The sequence below is a fragment of the Euphorbia lathyris genome, chromosome 3 (genome assembly GCF_963576675.1).
Source record: "Euphorbia lathyris chromosome 3, ddEupLath1.1, whole genome shotgun sequence".
Classification (NCBI taxonomy): domain Eukaryota; kingdom Viridiplantae; phylum Streptophyta; class Magnoliopsida; order Malpighiales; family Euphorbiaceae; genus Euphorbia; species Euphorbia lathyris.
This window is the reverse complement of record NC_088912.1, coordinates 87734598-87755122: the sequence shown is the minus strand read 5'-3', so window position 1 is coordinate 87755122 and position 20525 is coordinate 87734598. Positions and strand designations below refer to the sequence as shown.

The 20525-nt window shown below is 31.6% G+C and overlaps 1 protein-coding gene across 1 annotated transcript; it reads right to left on the bottom strand.

Annotated features, from left to right (window-relative positions):
- Positions 1-13160: 13160 nt before the first annotated feature.
- Positions 13161-17055, bottom strand: LOC136223976 (uncharacterized). The gene is made up of 5 exons (XM_066012163.1): positions 16672-17055; positions 15301-16219; positions 14512-14607; positions 13650-13786; positions 13161-13498 (listed from the first exon to the last, which is right to left on the bottom strand). The coding sequence occupies exons 1-5, from the start codon at positions 16875-16877 to the stop codon at positions 13324-13326; spliced, it is 1533 nt and encodes a 510-aa protein (XP_065868235.1). The 5' UTR covers positions 16878-17055; the 3' UTR covers positions 13161-13323.
- Positions 17056-20525: the final 3470 nt, after the last annotated feature.

Genomic DNA, 20525 nt, shown 5'->3' with positions numbered 1-20525 from the left:
CATCATCAGAAAAAACAACTTATTAATTATGAAATTCCATACCTACTTAGGTTGTTTGTTTGTTATAAACTCCATCTGAATAGCTACTACCTTATACACCATGAGATGGGTATGGTTTAACCTTTCCGGGCACCCCTCCTCCCATAACATCCAGACCCGACTCAATTCTCCATTTCAAGCCCTTTACCCACTTCCCAAATTCTTCGTTCAAAACTAAGTCTGCCGATCGTGACACAATTGTGGCCAATTTAAGCTTCTACGAGATTCTGGGTATCTGGTTCCTTGACTGAAATTAAACAGGCCTATAAGAAATTGGCCAGGAAATATAACTCGTACCTTTCGCCACTGCCACCGGATGAGGTTGAGGAGTATAGTCGGAAGTTTATTAAGATTAGTGAAGTTTACGATACTCTTTCGGATCCAATAAAGAGAGCTGTTTATGATGAATATATTCATCACAGAGTATTATGATGTTGAGGTATTTGATGTTAATTTATGGTATTTTGATATGAGAAATGAAGCTTGAACTGCTGTTACAAATGTTGAATGATTTCCAATTATTATTCCCCGGAAAGGTTAATTTACCCTTTAGTTAATGATATTGATTTGGAGAGATTATTTCTTTTTAGAGAGAGAAATTCAATTGATTTAGAGAGAGAAATTAACAAAGAGGAGAGAGAAGAGAGAGAAAGAAGAACAAAAATAAGAAATTAAAGAGATGATGTATTTGATTTTTAATTTTTAATTTTGGGGTTTATTTGTGATACTTAGATAATAAGTGAGATTAATTTATAAAATAAATAAATATAAGGACCAAATTAACTCTTTTCCTTTTGACTTTTAATACCGTTAGTCATTTTGGTATGTATTTACTAACGGAATGAAGTACATGATACCATTTTGCAAACTTTTAAACCACATGAGTGTTGTTCGAAAACAGATGTAACCTCAAGGTTTATTTTTGTACTTTTACTAATTTATAATTACAATCTACTAGGCTTCTCTCGGGTTTACACCCTAAAAAGGGCTTTGTAAGGAAATTACTCCCAACCTGGTAATGGTTGGAGAATAATTTTAGAGGGACTGTTTATAATTCTGTAATTAACTTTATTACGGTGAGTCTGTTATGATGTCTTTTGTACTATTACGGTGGACCCATCGTCTTAATGGGGTTATTTTTAACTATAGAGTTAAAAACATATTTCCCAACTTTTATTAGACAGGGAACAATTAAACTTTACATGTTTAACTCATTCTTTTGTGTATTCATTGTAGAGGTGGCAAAAATACACACGACCCGATTGTACGACACGTAATTGATACATAATTTTAGTGTCTGAGTTTAACTTAGCAGATAATGTGTCATTTTTGGGTTGACGCGAAACTGGCACGTAATTTTTGGGTTGAGTTATGGTTGATATGCTAACCCGAAAAAGACACGAAATGACACAAATATTTAAAATTATTGTTGTATTTTCTTATATTTTTTATATATCACTTTATTAATAAAGATAATAAAATTATAATTATTACTTGCAAATATGATTTAAACCTCCTAAATTTTTATAAACACGTTACATGACCCCTTAATATGATATTAGCGGACTTTTCGATGGTTATTATTAACATACTAATATAAAAATGACATAAAATATTAAAAATAGTATCGTATCTTTTTATATTTTTAAAAGTTACCATAAATATATATGAATAACAAAATTACATGTAACCCGAAAACACAACACGAACTCGACACTAATCCGAACAGGTTAACACGATTGTGACACAAAAGTTTTTGGGTTGGGTTTGGGTTTACTCTTTTCAACACGAACCCAAAATGACATGACACGAACACTACTCGAACACGATAATTGTCAGGTCTATATACATATACATGTTATGTTAAAAAGTACCCAATAAGTTTTCAATTATAAAAGTTAGATTCTTAAATTGGACAAATTTTTGAAGTTAAGAGGTTTAAAATGTGTTTTGGCCATTTATGTGTTTTTTTAGTTTGAATTTCTAGTAATAAATTCAGAATTGGTCAATGCACCTGATGAAACTGGAGGCTGAATCTCTTGCTACTAGCTTGGAAACATTTTATGTTAATAATGTCAACTGTAACAAAATTACATTTAGAATTAATTGATGCTTGTTTCAAAAAATGAGGTATGGTAAGAATTAATTAAGTCATTAAGAGATAAAGGCATTGGTCCAATAAGTAATCATCATCAAATTTGGTAAAAAAAAACTGAGCACCAATTCCATTAATCTGTGTCAACTCTTTTCTTAACCAGGCACACAAAGTTTAATCACCAAAATTCAAAAAGATCCCTCCACTTTTCTTCCACATTCAGATCAATCTTTCTTCGTACCGGGAAGGACAATTAAGGTGTTAAAGTGGGTAAATTATTAGAAGCATCCGGTTCTCTATGTCAAATGGATGACCTCTCATACATATTTTGACACGTGTAATATGGACTTACACATATTATAAGAGGTCTTACTATTTTAATTATTACGTGGGTCACAATACACGTGTCCAAATGTGAATTGGAGGTTCTCCGAATGATATGGAAAATCGAGTGCTTAATATAAGAGCTCGTCAAAGTGTTAGTAGTTTTACAAGAAAGCGGAGTTTTGAACCCGATTTTCTTTTTATTGAATGCTCTGATCATTCACACCAATCACATCTAGTTACTTTTCTTCTATGTAATTAGGGTCTTTCCATATAATGGGCTTATCCATGAGCACAATATGGTAATTAAACTTTAAAATAGGATGGAAAAATCACTAAAGCTTTGCAAATCATAATGACCGATTTAGTGTCCAAGTGGCACCATAATGATGATGTGGACGTTTGCGAGGGAGCTCTATACTACATGGCAGTCATACATGAAACTTTTTTCCATGAGACATACATGTTTCTACCATGTGGCAATGAATTAAAAAAATAAAAATTATGGTTATAAATTGGCTGATTGGCGAGATTCAATGAGTATTTCTTAACCAACCTGGCCTCTTTGTACTTTGACCACTCCCCTCTATTGCTTAATTTGGGTGGGCAGCGTAATGTGAAGCATAACCACAGTTTCAAGTTCCAATTAGCATGAGTCAAGGAAATTGATCTAGTGGAGTTGGTTCGTAGGGGCAAGCGATAGTCTCACTTTGAAGCTGAATGCATCTTCGGCGTCTATGGATGCATAGGGAAGAATTTTCGCAACAGATTTAAGAGCCAAATTGAGCACAGTAAGCGCACTCTTAATCGGCTCAAGGATAAAACAGATGATCTCTCGGTATCTAATCATCTCCATGCACACCAAAAGCTAGATGAGTTACTTGTCCAGGAAGAAATCTTCTGGAAGCAAAAGGCAAAATGGCTTATTTGATTCCTTTATGATTGGGCACAATCATTCTAGGAGCCAATATGATGTGTTTATTTCACAAAACTTGTAAATGACTTATTTGTTACTCTATGTTGATGATATGCTTATTGCTGTCAATGATATGTCTGATATTAACAGATTGAAAGCAGAGCTGGGTAGTGAATTTGAGATGAAAGATTTGAGAGCTGCTCAGAAGATTCTTGGTATGGAGATCCATAGAGATAGAGCTGCAAGAACACTTTGTTTAACTCAGAGAAGTTTTGTTGAAAAAGTGTTGGAGCGATTTGGCATGAAAAATACTAAACCTGTAAGTACTCAACTTCTTGCTCATTTTAGACTTTCTGTTGATCTGTGTACGCAGTTCGAAATGGATATTGAATATATATCACATGTACCTTATTCTAGTGTTGTCGGTAGTATCATGTACGTGATGGTTTGTACTCGTCCTGACATTTCACATGCAGTCAAGTCAGTAAATATATGTCTAATCCTGGTAAAGATCATTGAAATGTTGGAAATGGATTTTGAGATATTTAAGGGGTGCTACTAATGCTTATTTAAAATTTAGAAGGAGTAAGAACATGGTGGCTGGTTATATTGATTCAGACTATGTAGATGATCTTGATAGAAGAAGATATCCATAACAAGTTATGTATTTACTCTTGGTACTAGTGCCATCAGTTGGAAAGCTAATTTACAGCCTATACTTGTATTGTCCACTATAAAAGCAGAATATATGATTGTAGTTGAAGCTATAACAACAGTTACTTGGCTACGGTGCTTCGTTGGTGAACTCAATTCAAATTTGTAGAAGATTGTCGTTAATTGTGATAGCCAGAGTGCTATATATTTGATGAATGATCATATGTTTCATGAAAGAATGAAACACATTGATGTGAAGTACCATTTTATTTGAAATATTATTTCTGAATGAAATATTACTGTCAATAAAATTGGTACCGCAGACAATCCAACCGACATGATGATGAAACCTCTTCCAACAACTAAGTTCAAGCATTGCTTGAACTTGGTCGATATTAGTAATAAGTGAGCTAGCCCAAGAGGGCATTACAACAAAGGAAGACCTTTGGTGAAATTTCAAATCAAGGTAGAGATTTGTATGAATGATTTGAAATTCAACATTCAAACTATGTTGAACTTCGAACGCCAATTATATTCGTCAAAGTTCACACATGATTTTTTTTCCTCCATTCACATCCCAGATTTTTCCTATAAATACCATGCATTGGCATGGTTTTTGTACATCCAAGCAATTAACACTCAATTGCTAATTTGAGTGATATTCTCTAAGAGAAAATTATGAGGTTTTGGGTGCATTGGGGTTAAGAATTCTGAGTGTTATTTTTTCCATTCTTTTGTACCACTTTCGTTTCTCTAGTAGAATAATTTTTGGTCTCCTTCACTCGTAGAGTAGATACACTGCCGAACCACTTAAATCTTTGTATCATTTATTTTAGGGAAAAGTACAAAAATAAACCTTGTGGTTACACCTGTTTTCGATTGCAGCCCTGTGATTTAAAAATTTACAAAATAGTACCTTGAGGTTCATTCCGTTAGCAAACACATACCAAATTGACTAACGGTGTTAAAAGTCAAACAAAAAAAAAGTTGATTTAGTCCTTATATTTATTTATTTTATAAATTAACTCACTCTTATTATCTAATTATCACAAACAAACCTCAAAATAAAGACAAAATATCAAATTCATCATCTTTCTCCTCCTCGCATTTCTTTCTTTAATTTATTTTCCTTCTCTCTCTAAACACACTCACTCTCCATTTCTATTTTCTATCTCTAAAATATTTCTTCCCATAAATGCAATGAAAAACAACGTTGAATGGGAGGAACAAAGCAAGAATCGAATTTGAAACATAAGAAGAGAAAACCTAGATGATGGCATCATCTCCCAAACCACACATAATAATGTTCCCATTCATGGAGCAAGGTCATATCATCCCTTTCATAACATTAGCTCTTCATATTCACTGAACTAAAGCCTGCAAAATCACCTTCATCAATACCCCTCTCAACATCAAAAAAACTCGCCTCCTCTTTCCCTTCTGGTTCTAATTCGAATTCTTCAATTCATCTCCGTGAAATCCCTTTCAACAGCTCCGATCACGGCCTCCCGGAAAACACCGAGAACATTGATGTCCTCTCTTACCCTCTAATTATCCGTCTCCTCCATGCTTCCACTTCTCTCGAGCCTGCTTTCCGCGACCTAATTTGGGAAATCGCTGATCAGGAAACTGAATTTCCTGTTTGTATTATTGCCGACATTTTCTTTGGTTGGACTGCGACTGTGCTAAAGAATCGGGGGTTTTCATGCTGTGTTCAGTGGCGTTGGTGGGTTTGGATTGGCTGTTACTCTGTTTGGTTAAGTCTTCCTCATCGGAACAGTAACTCCGATGAGTTTAGCGTTGAGGGTTTGATAAAGTTTTGAACTTTCATATTACCCAGTTGCCGTTGAGTATTTCTGAGGCGGATGGGACTGATTCATGGTCTGTTTTTCAAAGAAAGAATCTTCCAACTTGTGTTGATTCAAATGGGGTTTTGTTTAACACTGTGGATGAGTTTGATCATCTGCGTTTTCTCTTTATGTTTCAAATTTGATTCTTGCTTTGGTCCTCACATTAAACATTGATTTTCATTGTATCTATGGGAAGGAATATTTCAAAGAGAAAAAATAGAGATGCAGAGTGAGTGTATTTAGAGAGAGAATAAAAATAAATTAAAAAAAGAAATGAGAGAAGGAGAAAAATGGTGAATTCGATATTTTGTTTTTATTTTAGGATTTGTGTATGATAATTAGATAATAAAAGGGTTAATTTATAAAATAAATAAATATAAGGACTAAATTAACTCTTTTTCCTTTGACTTTAACATCGTTAGTCAATTTGGTATGTGTTTGCTAATGGAATGAATCTCAAGGTACCATTTTGCAAACTTTTAAACCACAAGGGTACCGATCGAAAACAGGTGTAACCACAAGGTTTATTTTTGTATTTTTCTCTTTATTTTATTATTCTCTTTTATTTTGTTGTCAATTTATTTATCCAAATGAAATATTTCATTCGTCGTTTCTCTAGTGGAATAATTTTTGGTCTCCTTCATTCGTGGAGTATATACACTCCCGAATCACGTAAATCTTTATATCATTTATTTTATAATTCTCTTTTATTTTGTTATCAATTTATTTATCCAAATTAAATATTTCGTTCCGTTATAGATTTTTCCCCAACATTAATAATTTATAAATCTATACTATATATAATTACGGAAGCAGAGATAAATGAGAATAAGTGTTTTAGAGGTCTTTTTGATGACTTGTCAACATAGTAAAAAATCAGATTAAAAATATTTAATTAATTAAAAATAAATAGTTAATTAATTAAAAATAACAAATTTATATTTATAATATATTAAATAATTACTAGCCTATTCAATAAAATAATAAAAGAAAACAAGAGTTACGGGAAGATGAAAAAACATCAAGCAAAGGAAATCCAAAAGTCACAAATAAACTTCTATATAAAGCATGATAGATAGTATTCCACCATTATATTCATTGGTCACGATAGATAAGTATTATATTTCTGAAGGTAAATATTCGATTTTTTTCATATGTTGTAGTTATTTTGTTCTCAATTATGTTGTTGTTTTATTTTTATTAAACAATAATTGTTATAGTTTCATCTTTCAGATTCATTTCTGTTGTTACCCAGGTTCTATACTTCTCGCTATCTTATCCATGTTTTCTTTTTTATTTGTCTTTTTTTTTTCCAAACTGATAAGCTTCAATTGAAGAAATTCGACAGAAATAGAAGATGCATGAACAACTAAAACCGGAAAACACAAAAGTGTCAAAAATTACGAGAAATTCTTATGTTTCTCAAGGTAATTATTCGATTTTTTTCATATGTTGTAGTTATTTTTGTTCTCAATTGTGTTGTTGTTTTCTTTTTATTAAACAATAGTTGTTATAGTTTCATTTTTCAGAGATGAAATTTCATTTCTGTCGTTACCCAGGTTCCATACCTCTCGCTTTTATTTTTATTAAACAATTGTTATTATAGTTTCATCTTTCAGAGATGAAATTCCATTTCTGTCGTTATCCAGATTTCATACCTCTCGCTAGGGGTGTTCATCGGTCGGTTCGGTCTAAAAACCGAACCGAACCGAAATAACCGAAAACCGAATAACACCTAAAATGAGAACCGAACCTAACCGAATAATATTAGTAAACCGAACCGAACCGAACTAATTATTTCGGTCGGTTCGGTTCGGTTTTAACACATGCTAACTAGTTAAAATAAAAAATAAATTCATATTTATAAGTTTTAATTAATTTAGTTTAATCTAAAGTCTAAAAAATAGTTACGCAAGTTGGGTGGTATAAAACATAAAATTTATGCAAAGTTTGAAAATTAAAAATAAAACTTTATTAAAATGTAATTACAAACCTTCTACGACCACAATTCGCATTACAACCATAATTTGCACTAATGTTATTAATTTGATCAGTATTAGTGCAATGTTTGAACGGTATTAATGTAATTTCCTTAGTAGAACAATATTAATGTATTAGACTTAACATTGATAAAAAAAATTATAAATAGTTACGTTCTTTGGATGGTCGGAGGAAAATGCAAAGTCTAGGTCATATAAGTCTCCACCTAAATTATAAATCTAATTAATCTCTATTTCGGTCGGTTCGGTTAATTCGGTTATTTTGTCATAAAAACCGAACCGACCGATATTACCGATATTGTTAAATATTTAAAACCGAAACCGAACCTAATAGACTGAAAACCGAACCGAAAAAACCGAAATTCATCGGTTCGGTTCTTGAACACCCCTACCTCTCGCTACCTTATCCATGTTTTATTTTTTATTTATTTATTTTTCAAAATGACTAAAATAAAGATTTTGTATATTTGCATTCTTTTTTAGTATATGTTCCTAGGTGTTATCGTTTTGATTGTTAACTCTAACTAAAATTTAGATTTTCGGTTTTTTATGAACTCAATTTTTAGTTTTAATTGAAGTTAGATTAATTTTTCTAATTCGGAACATGTTGAAATCCACTCATTTTTTTAGTTTGAGTTTAGCTAATTGATATGGATTGTATTTTTTATTTTTATGCATTTTGGTACAAATAGATATAAAGTTTCACACGATAGTTGTTCATTGAAGTTTGAGACATATTGTAAGCCTCTAATACGCTTGATAAGATGTTTATTCTTGAAGAATGTGGATTATGCTAGACCGAATTCAAAATCAAGGTAAATAAAAATTAATTTTGATGCTCAAAATCCTAAAAATGTACATTAATTATGGATATTGAGATAATTGCTTTTACAACATTGACTTATATAATTTTTAACTATTATATTATGGTTCGTACAAAATTGTTAGTATTTCAAGAGTTTTTAACAGATGAAAATGAAATATGATCATAGGACAAATTATTGAAAAATATTAATTAAGAAAATATTATTATTTGAATCTCTTCAAATTCTCAAATGTTGAGCATAATGATTCTAATTAATATAATTAATTTCACATATTAATTATAAAAAGTTTTTTTTACTGAGTGGTTACAATTGCGATTTAATTCTATTTAACTAAAATTAATTTATGAACTTAATACTTCATTAAGAAAAAATAAAATGTTTAATTAATGGGCAAAAAAATTTTTCACTCTCCTCTTTATACGCTTATGTCTCGACATTCTCTCTTATTTAAAAAAAAAAAACGCGAGAGGAAGATGGTTCTCTCCTAATTATCTTTTTCGTCCCTTCATTTTTTTTTTCAATTCTTTTGTTTGTTTTTCTTACTTACAAAATTCAAGAATATATAATTATTTGAAAATATTAATGAAGTCAAATAAGTGATATCTGCGAGTATGGCTGATATTCTATATAGTGAAAGAATGAAGAACAAATTGATCGAATGTCTTGATGAGATATTACGAGATGAAAATACGAGAAATCATAATCTTAAACTGATTCAATTAGATATATTGGGTTATTGTAGCAGAATGAATAATTGAATTCGAATACTTGGTGATCATGAAATTCCATCAACCAAAATAATTATCATCAAGATGAATTTGTGACTAATTCTTACGAATTTTATTTTTTTATATGTAACATATTGAATTGATAAATTTTCTTCATATGCAACATTAGAAAAGTATTGATTGTAATAGTTTATAGAATAATATATTGATGATGCTTCCATTTTAACATAGATTGTAATTCTTTTGTATCGTAGATATAATATTTAATTTTAATTGTAGTTTAATTCAATTTTTGTTTAACCTATATTGTAATTCTTTTGTATCGTAGATATAATATTTAATTTTAATTGTAGTTTAATTCAATTTTTGTTTAACCTATATTGTAATTCTTTTGTATCGTAAATATAATATTTAATTTTAATTATAGTTTAATTCAATTTTTGGTTTTTTATTATATTCTAATATATTTCTTAATTAATCTGCTATTTTATTATTATTGTTTCACAGAATATTTGGAATATGAAAATGTATTAAAATTCCTAAAAGGTACAAATCATTGAATTTTGTAAAAATAAATAAATGATTCATTTTTAGTTAAAATTCTATAAAAAAGTCGTCAATTATTTTTAAAATTAATTTAATTTGAATTATCATTAAAAAAATATATATTAATTTCAAATATACATAATATAAATTTTTTTCATAGCATGATATAAAATTATTTAAAAATAAATATGTCAATTTATTTATTTATCTAAATTATATAAAAGTTTCATACCCCGTGCATCGCACGGGTTTTCCACTAGTTCCAATATAAATCATCTTGTTTATTCTGGAAAATAGATATGGCTACCTCATCTAAGCTTTTGTTTTTTAAATAATACAAATTGGTAATTTAGAAAGGGGGATCTGGAAAACGTTTTGACATAAAATAGTTGATAATTATTTGAGCTTAATTTTCAAGCAACGAACGAGGATTGGTACGAGACTTTTCAAGATTCATAAGACCTAATAAGTCATAGGGCAGACGGCTAATATGAATAAAAGACCTTTGAAATTCTTCATTTTCCAATTACAACCATAGACTTGACCCTTCCCAACAAGCAACAATAAATATTTTTTAGTCTCTTTTTCTAAAATAAATAGAAAAACTTTTGCCATTTTGTTTTATAAGTTGACTTTATATAATTTAATCCTTGTGTGATTTTTTTTTCTAATTTAAATGATTCATGTAAAAAAAAAATGAAGCTTCAATTTAATTTTTAACTTTCATTTCCCTCATTTCGGTTTCCTTTCCATTATTTCATTTAACTCTCACATCCGTTAACTTTCAAACTTTAAACAAAGGATTATTGTAGTTTCTTTCTTTTCCTCAAAGTGGTTATAAGTGAAAGCAAATAAAAAAAGTGAATTACTATATTCAACCACAATTTTCCACACTTAGCCTCGGGAAAAGACTAAAATACCCTTTCATCAAATTTCGAAATTCTCAAATCCTCTCAAACAACCTAAGCTCTCTGTAATCTAATGCGGACTAATTTATTAACGAAAAACATGGATCGGAGGAGCGTCTGCGGGAAAGGACTCATGGTACGTAATTTGCATCGAAATTTGATTGATTTACGGTTCTATTTACTGAAATCGGATTTTATTAAAAAAATCTGATTTTTGTGTCGGGGCGTATGAACATCACGCCCCGACATAGGTAGGGGCGTATGAACATTACGCCCCCATCTGTGGTGGAGGCGTGATACTCATACGTCACCTCCACAGATAGTTAAAATAATTTTTTAATTTTTATTTTCTAGTTTAAAATATTTTTATTTAGTTAGAATAATATTTTTTATTTTCATACGCCACCACCATTCTCGCTCCAACAGAGAATATGTAAGTTTTTTATTATTTATTTATTTATTATTATTATTTTACCTATGTTTTTTCTAACATTTAATTTTGTGCAGTAGGTTAGCCGTTTGGCAGACGTCGATTAGCGGGCGATCGCACTCGTGCCCGCTGAACAGGCTCCACCAGTTAGGACTGATCTGGAGCAGATTATGGAGGAATGGAGCCGAACGAATTGACTTGTTGTAATTTTTTTAATATTTAGAATTTTTTAGAACTTATTGTTTTTAACACATTTTAATACATATTTTTTTTGGTAGGAACATTTTAATACATGTTTAATACTTCATGTATATTATTTAATTATAAATTATAATTCAAATTATAATGTTAATAATTATAATATTTAGAATTTTTTAGAATAATTATAATATTTATAATTATTTAGAATAATAATAATTAAAATGTAAAATTGAAAAAAAAAATTCACACGTGGACATGTGAACAGTCTTTCTTAAATCTATCACACACCGATCCATTGAGGAATGGAACCAGACTAATTGACTTGTTGTAATTTTTTAATATTTAGAATTCTTTAGAACTTATTGTTTTTAACACATTTTAATACATATTTGATGGTACTTTGTAAAAAACAAAGTAACCATAACGAACACCTTCATGTCGGTGCCCGCTATGGTTACTTTGTTTTTTACAAAGTACCGTTACTTGGTGTGGTTTTCACCATTGGATGATAGAGCATAAAATTAATCCAATGGTGAAAACCACACCAAGTAACGGTACTTTGTAAAAAACAAAGTAACCATAGCGAACACCACTTCATGTATATTATTTAATTATAATGTAAATAATTATAATTCAAATTATAATGTTAATAATTATAATATTTACAATTTTTTAGAATAATTATAATATTTATAATTGTTTAGAATAATAATAATTAAAATGTAAAATTGAAAAAAAAAATCACACGTGGGCATATGAACATCGCGCCTCACCACGTGGTGAGGCATGATAGCCACACGCCCGCATTTCGTAGAGAGAAAAAAATATATACTTTTTGCAAAGACAAACAATAAGGGCAGTTTCGCTATTTCCCTAGACTAAGTGTGTGAAAATGGGGCTGGGAATAGGGCTATAAATGAACAGAGCCGCTCATGAACGGCTCGGTGATCGGCTCAATAAAAGCTCGGCTCGACTCGGTTTGATTTATAAACGAGCCGCTCGTGAACACGATTTACTGGCTCAGTTCGTAAACGAGCCAAGCTTGAACAGGCCAAAATTCGGCTCGAAAGCTCGCGAGCAGGCTCAATTAGAACATTTATGAACAAATTTTAGTTTTATAGAAAACTATATAATTTTATGTTAGTTCACAAATATTTAAACTTAATATTATTTCATTTGCTATTAGATGAGTTCGTTCACAAACATAATAAATGAGTAATAGACGAACTATTTGTAAGCATCTTGTTTATTTATTCATGAACTTTGCTTGTGAGCTTGTTTATGTACGCAATTAAAGAGTTATTTGCGAGCAAACTTCACAAATATAATTAACAATTTACTCACAAACAATTCATGGTTAGATAATTTTCTTAATGAACAAAGTCCAAAAGAGGATTTTGGGCTCGAAACAAGCTCGAAGCTCGGCTCAGCAAGCCAAAGCTCGGCTCGGACTCGACTCGTTAATTTTATAGCAAGCTCAGCTCGGACTCGAGCTCGTTAATTTTATAGCGAACTGAGCTTGAACATGCCAAAGCTCGGCTCGGCTCGTTTACAGCCCTAGCTGGGAATAACAACACCCAAAAATCATGGTTTCTTCTCTCAGATTGGTGAACTTCCAATAATTAATCCAACCCCTCTTACGAAAGAAAAAATGGAACCTAAAGGAACTCTCTTCTATTGGCATTCATAAATGAACTTTTCTCTGCTAAAAAGGCATAATTTTTTTTAGGCACCTGAAAATAATTACTACACCAGTAACAAAGCTGTAAATGAAATCATTAAGCTACAATAAAATCTATGATACTTTACTCTGTTTTGTCTTCTTCAACATCATCATTAGACGAACTGTTATTGCTTTGTACTGGTCTAGCTTCCGTTGCAATTCGAACGTCCTTTGAAGGCATTGCCGCTGGTTTAATGAGTGTCAGTGAACTTTCATCTCTGTCAAACTCTTCGGCCGCATCATCGGAGTAAGCATACCTGTCAATAACGGAGTATTTAATTATCAGGAAACGAACGAGCAGATATAATATGATAAACTTGATATCTAGACCAAAGTTAAAACAACACTTCAAATTACAGGGAAAGAGTGGGTAAAAAAAAAAAGTTGAGGAAAGAAGCGAAGTCTTACCGCATTGAGTTCTGAGAAGGAGCCCAAAGTGCACAAATCATACATAGAAGAGAATACGAAAGGATATGCCAGAAAGCTGGGATGATCCAGGCATCTTGCCACTGCTCATTGTAAATGTCATTGGACTTGTAATACAACTGCAACCACAAAATTATATTGGGTGTGAAAAGCATTGTTGGAGATTAGAAAAATTAAAACAAGGAAAAGAGCATTTTTAAGACCGAGTTTTATGTTCAAAGCTGATACTTTTGGTCACCAGGAACGTAATATGTGTAAATATAACTAATAGAGGGTTCAATGTGTCAAATTAAAAGAACAAGGACTCAAGCAACAAAATCAAAAAGATGAGGGGCCTTGAAATGCTTAAAATGATGTGAAGTACAGTACTCCCCCTTCAATTCCATTCTTGATATAAAGCAAAGCAAAAATGTCAGTTCATATGAAAACTTCACAATCTCAACATGCTACTCCATGTATAATTTCAAATCCTAATGTTGGCAGCTTATTCCTTTTGAAACTTGTGTTGTGCTCATAGATATAACTAAAATTGATAATATAATGGCACTTTGCCAATGGCCATGCCACTCAACGCTGTCAATCAAATTTCAAATGGACGTACTAATTTTAAGTGCTGAAGCTCAAACGATGCTACAAGGGTTCTAACAGTTTGTATTCTAATTCGCACACTAATGATACTTGAGATTTAGCTGCAACAAGGCTACTGGTAAGTAAGAAGAAGTCTTCAAACATTGCCAATAACTCATGCTATTTCAGTAAATTGTTTGCCCGGTGACAAGGCAGTAACATAATAAACTACGACAGAGATGAATGACTTAACAAATACAACAAGCAATAAAATTACCTCATAGCATATCCAACCCACTGATACAACAACTCCTACTGCCAAAGCATTTGTAAATTTCCTGTATATATCTAGCTTGACCATCATCCGCCTAGCCTGCCACATCGAGCAACACAAAAGTTATTCACCGGTTTTGTTTTTATATATGCAACTGAGTTTACACTGAAATATCAAATCTGGAAAAAACATAATGCTGTATAAAATGCAGCACAAAGACCTTATCTATAATGCCAGCAGAGCAATTGCAACCTTACATATATTATAATTGTTAGAAGTCACAATTATCCTAACAATTTTCCTTCATGACCAAGACGTGATCATCCAGGAGATGGCCTTGAAGAACACTATAGTGCCTCCTCTCTGCTCAAAAGAAGTAAGAACTAACTCAACCGGTCCGTCCTATGCTGTAAGTCTAAAATGTCTTCCTTCCGCTTGTGTAATTTAATTCTCAGTATTCGTTCAGTTCAATTTGTAACCAATCTGATTCATGTTCAACCTCTCCGTGGTTTACAATCTAATTCATGTTGATCATCTAATTGTAAGTCTAACACATTGTCTTCCTTCCGCTTGTTTAGTTTAATTCTATGTTTCTGTTCACTTCAATTTGTAACCAATCTAATTTATTGATTATACAAATTAAGTCCCCAATTTTTTTAAAAAAAGGGATTGCTTTTGTTTGTGCTTCAAATAGCTTAATCATTTATAATATTTCTCAAGAATAAAGAAAGCCATCATATTCACCAAGGAAAATATATCAACAGAACTCATTCCAGAATGGCAGATTAGTACCTGAAGCTTATTTAAAGTGGCAGAAAGTGACTTGAATATCCAGAGAATGAAGAAAGCATCCAAAATCGCCACAGGAAGAACCAAAAAGAGTCTCGCCTTCCCAGAAAGATCACTGACAGCACCCACATTCTCGACTATTTCAAGCACTTCAGAAGCCAGAAAAAATGTCATCCCAAGCATGATCACCTTTGATGTGAGGCCACCTAAGGTAGGTCGGACAACACCATAACCCATCGACACCATGAGAATTATGAGACGAGCCACTGTGCGTTTAATTGCACCAAAAGTAACTGCCCATATTGTGATGCCAGTTGGCCTAACTCCAGTTTCATTGAATTCAACATAGTCAAAATACCAAAAAGCCATTTCAAACATGCCTAGTGTTATTACCATTGTTATGCAATTCAACAATGGAAAAACTTCCTTCCAGAATCTAGCATATTGATAGAACCAGAGAACTCCAAGTAAGACGAAAGCAAGTGACATGAACCCATAGAAGTTCATCAGAGGTGCCATTCTACCAGGTAAATATCCAGTAGGGTTTTTCCATATAGTTTTCCCCTCTACAACCACATCCTTGAGATTCGGGTCACAATGCATGAAATACAAATTATACATCCCAGTTTTAGTGATCTGTATGGATCTTGATCGCAACGTAGCAACCAGTTCATCGACTTCGAAGGAAACACCAAAAACATGGGGCCAATTAGGATCATTCATTGAAGGTCGATGGATTATTTCTCCTTGAGAGCACACACCCAACTTAGCAAGATCACCTGTGCAACAAATAGCTCTTTGACCGCCATAGGCTGAACCTCCTATTGTCTCTCTATCTTCTACCTCAAAAATAACTGCTTGGATTGGCCCCGAGGAAATGTTAGAAAATTCCTCACTTCTCCGGAATGTTATCTTTTCAAAACTGATAAACATAAAAAATGAATCCACTATTAATGAAACTGGAAAACTACATCAAGTCTAATGAATCAGGACCATCTGATAATTGATATTGAAGGATTTGAGATGTTATAGCCTATACAGTTAGCAAAATCCACCATTCCACATAAGCAGGTTTGATATAACAAAAAAAAATCACAGACAACAAATCTACGAGCTATAGAATTTCAAATTTAAATTTGGGGAAAATTCTTGAAACATAAACTTTGGATATGCTACGATCTTGTGTTTCTCAATAAAATGCTACTTCTCGGAGAATTAATAAACTTCGACATACTACTGACCACATCATTTGACCCAAATAACTCCAAAAACCAATTGTATAAAAGCAAATATATTATCTTATCCACTTCAATTACCAAATTCGACCTAAAAATCGGGAGATCTCGTCGTATAAGAGAATAAACCCAGAATTACCGTATAAAAGAGTCGCGATTTGAAGTCATTTCAGCGGTCTCATTGAAATTTCCAGCGGGGGAAGAGTAAATCCCCTCATTACCTCCATGAACAACAAACGCATTACCTTTAGCCACAAATCTATCTCCTCTGTACTCATGAACTGAGCCTTCAACAATGAAGCTCATAAAGAAGAGCAGAAAACAAGGAATTGATATAACCGACATTGAATTGTTAGAATCTACAGAACTTGAGCTTGGAGAGAAGGAATGTGAGTTCTGAGTTGCAGTGGATCTGCCCGGTGGTGAGATCTTGCTGATGGGAAGCTTACACAAGAGAGTTCAAGTGTAGAAAGAAAATCGAGCGATGTAATTTGAAAAAGAAAATAATATATAATTTCGTGACGGTGGAAAGGATTAACCTTTGGATGTTCTGAGAGATGGGTTAGATCAGATATGAGAATTAGGATGTGCGGTTGTGATTTATTTCATAGCATTAATTATGTGTTTCTGAGTATACAAGATTAGAGCTTTAGAATTTTGATTTTTGTTAATGTTCCAAAGTTCAACTACCACTTCACTTGGGTCAGTAGCCAAATGGCTGTTTAATACCTTAGGTCGTTTTTGGTAAACAGCGTTTTGGAATAAAAAGAGCGGTTTTGACCAACTTTAGCGGTTTGACTACTGAAACCGCTGATTGAAGCGTTTGGTGGAGAGAGGTTTGGGGGAGAGTTTTGGGATGAAAACAGCTAATTTAGAAAAAGCTCCTTTTAGGAGTTTTTTCAATTAGCTTTTTGCAATATTAAAATTAATGGACTTCTTTAACCCTAATTATTTTATTTATATTTTTATGTATTAAAAAAATGCTCTTATTCGTCTTTTTGCACAAACCGCTATTATCAATCAGCTAATTTTTACCAAACAGGTCTACACAAACAGCTAGTCAAATCAGCTAATGTAATCAGCTAACAGCTAATGTAATCAGCTAACAGCTAATTCCCAAACAGGGCCTTAATATTTAGAGCATCCGCAACACAACAGACTCTTAGTTCAATCTCTAAAAATAATATAAATAATTTTAGTGATTTAAGAGTGACTCTTAATCCAATAATACTTCTTATATTCATTCTTTATTTATTATTAGTTTAATACATCATTTGCTCCCCGAACTTATCCAAAAAGCTTGACTGGCCTTCTAAACTTTGAAAGTGTCTCGATAGCCCTCTCAACTTGCATAAAATGTTCAGTTACCTCTCTAAACTTGCATAAAATGTAATCAATTGATCACTCGATTGCAAAAAAGTAAGTTAAATACGGAAGATGTATTGCACGAGTCTCAAAAAAAGTAACACGACCAAAATCGGGATATGCAGTTCTAATATTAGAGAAGTCAAGTTGTATAGTTGAGTAATCAATAACTTCATTTTTAATCTATTTTTGAATTATACAATAACATTCTAAGATGGGTGGAATACATCTTCCGCATTTAACTTATTTTTTTTTGCGATCGAATGATCAATTGATTACATTTTATGTAAGTTCGAGGGGTTAACTGAATATTTTATGCAAGTTGAGAGGACTATCAAGACATTTTGAAAGTTCATGGGCAATCAAGTTTTTTGAACAAATTCAGAGGAAAATGAAGTATTAAATAAAAAAAAATGAATGAAAAATGTTTGAAAAATTATAGAGTTAGAAGAGAAAATAAAAGTATAAATATGAACTTTTTTATATTTTAATAAATTTTATGAATAAAAAAATATAATATGCTATGATATCGGTATAAATGTACTATATTTATAAAATTACGAACTATGTTTGATTAAATTTTGGGTAAATTTTAAATAAAATCCTTATGTTTCACTAATTTTCAAATAAAGGACTGTGATATATTTTTTTTATCAAAACGAGGATTGCGGTTTCGCACTTTTAATAAAACAATGACCTTTTTAATTAATGCTATTAAAACTATTTTTAACGACCTGGAAATGAAAATTTTCAAGAATTAAAGTTGTTCAATGTCACATTTACTATGGAACTACATTTTCGATTTTCGAAAATCATCTTTTTTGGAACTTTCTCTCTCTAAACATTAACTTTCTCTCTTTACCAAACATCATCTAAATAATCTCAAAATAAAAAAGTTAAAGAATTAAAGTTGCTTAAAATATGTAATTTTTGAAGTCGTCAATGGTGATTTTAATAGTATCAATCGAAAAAATCCTTATTTTGCTAAAGTTGAAAATCTCAGTCCTTACTTTGAAAATAAATAAATCACATTACTTTATCTGAAAATTAGTGAAACTACAAAAGTTTTATTTGAAATTTACCCTTAAATTTTTTACTAAATAGAGATAGCAATTTTGTGTTCGATAAATGGCTTTAGAAAAAAAAAAAACACCAAAAGACCAAACCTTGAAGCCCATTATTGAAAGTTAAACTACTTTTTCACACATTCCATTGGAAGGTTTTTTCTTTTCTTTTCTTTTTTTTTTATTTTTAATATAAAAATTATAAAATTATAATCAAATCATATTAGCAAAACTAATTATTAATATGTGATTGTTTTTTATATATCACAAAATAAAATATATATTTATATCATAATTTAGTTATGCTCTAATTTACAAATCTCAAATCCTAAAAAATATATTATAAACACCTAATTTATAATATATAAAAAATTAGCAGCCTTCCCTACAACTAAACATTAAAAAAATCCTTTACTGTGGCAGTAGAACCCTTCACCAAGTGTGCCAAAGTCGAACCAACCTCTTCCATTATTTCAATCCATATTATCAGTGTAAAAGATGATTACTTTTCGAACCTACTATGAAAGACTCCATAATATCTGACACGCCCGTATATGCAAATGCGAACTGACTTGAAGCACGCACAACACAAGCTCATATTATCATATCCTATAATTTAATCAGCAAATGAGATTGCTGGGAATCGTACTCTTAATCATTTAGTTAAAGGGGCTCTGATACCATATCATGGAACCAACTGAACTAAAAACTTAAGATTTTAGTTAAATGCCCAATTTATATTAATATTTGACATTAACAAATCAACGATTGTGCAAGGGCTGAAGAAGAGACTAGACAAACTTGAGTCATTTTAGGTGGAACAGATGCAAAGTGTCTTATGAACATACCGAATAATTCCAAGAAGAGCTATAGGGGAAAATTTGTTCTTCTTTACATACAAGACAAAAGAATTTGTCCTCGTGGATATAAAAGCATCCAACCTGGGGAAAATTTTCTATTCGGAAGCAGATAATAATACGAATAGAAAAAAGTTTGAACTCCTAGAAGAAGAAAAGGGACAAGTAGCATCAAAGGAAGATTATCACCAACGGATGAAGTCCACTCATGACAAAAAAAAATAGTACGGCCTTTGTAGTTCTACCTTGGAGACTTTGTTCTTCGAAACATTGAAGCTTCACAATCCTCTTAAGGCAAAGGAAAAATGGGATGTAATTGGAAGGGCCCTTTCCAGATATACGAATGTGTCAACACGCACATGTATTGATTAAAAGAACTTTTAAGAAAGCCAGTTTCCAAGACATGGAACACTATTGATTTACATAAGTTTTATCAATAGATATCCTTTAAGAATACTATTTTTCTTGTAATATTGCCCTTCGACAATGTTATTATGAACGATGTCATTCGGCAGCACTCAAATAATGAACTTTCCTAAAGCATGCCTGTTGACAGTCGATCATTTATGATCAATCATTCGAGTTCAAACTTAGAATCCTTTACATTATAATTAAAAATTGATCATATGCATGCTACAAGGATTCCAGTCACAATCTTCAGTCAATACATTCTAGAATGACTCCATTTTTTACATATTGGCTAAACG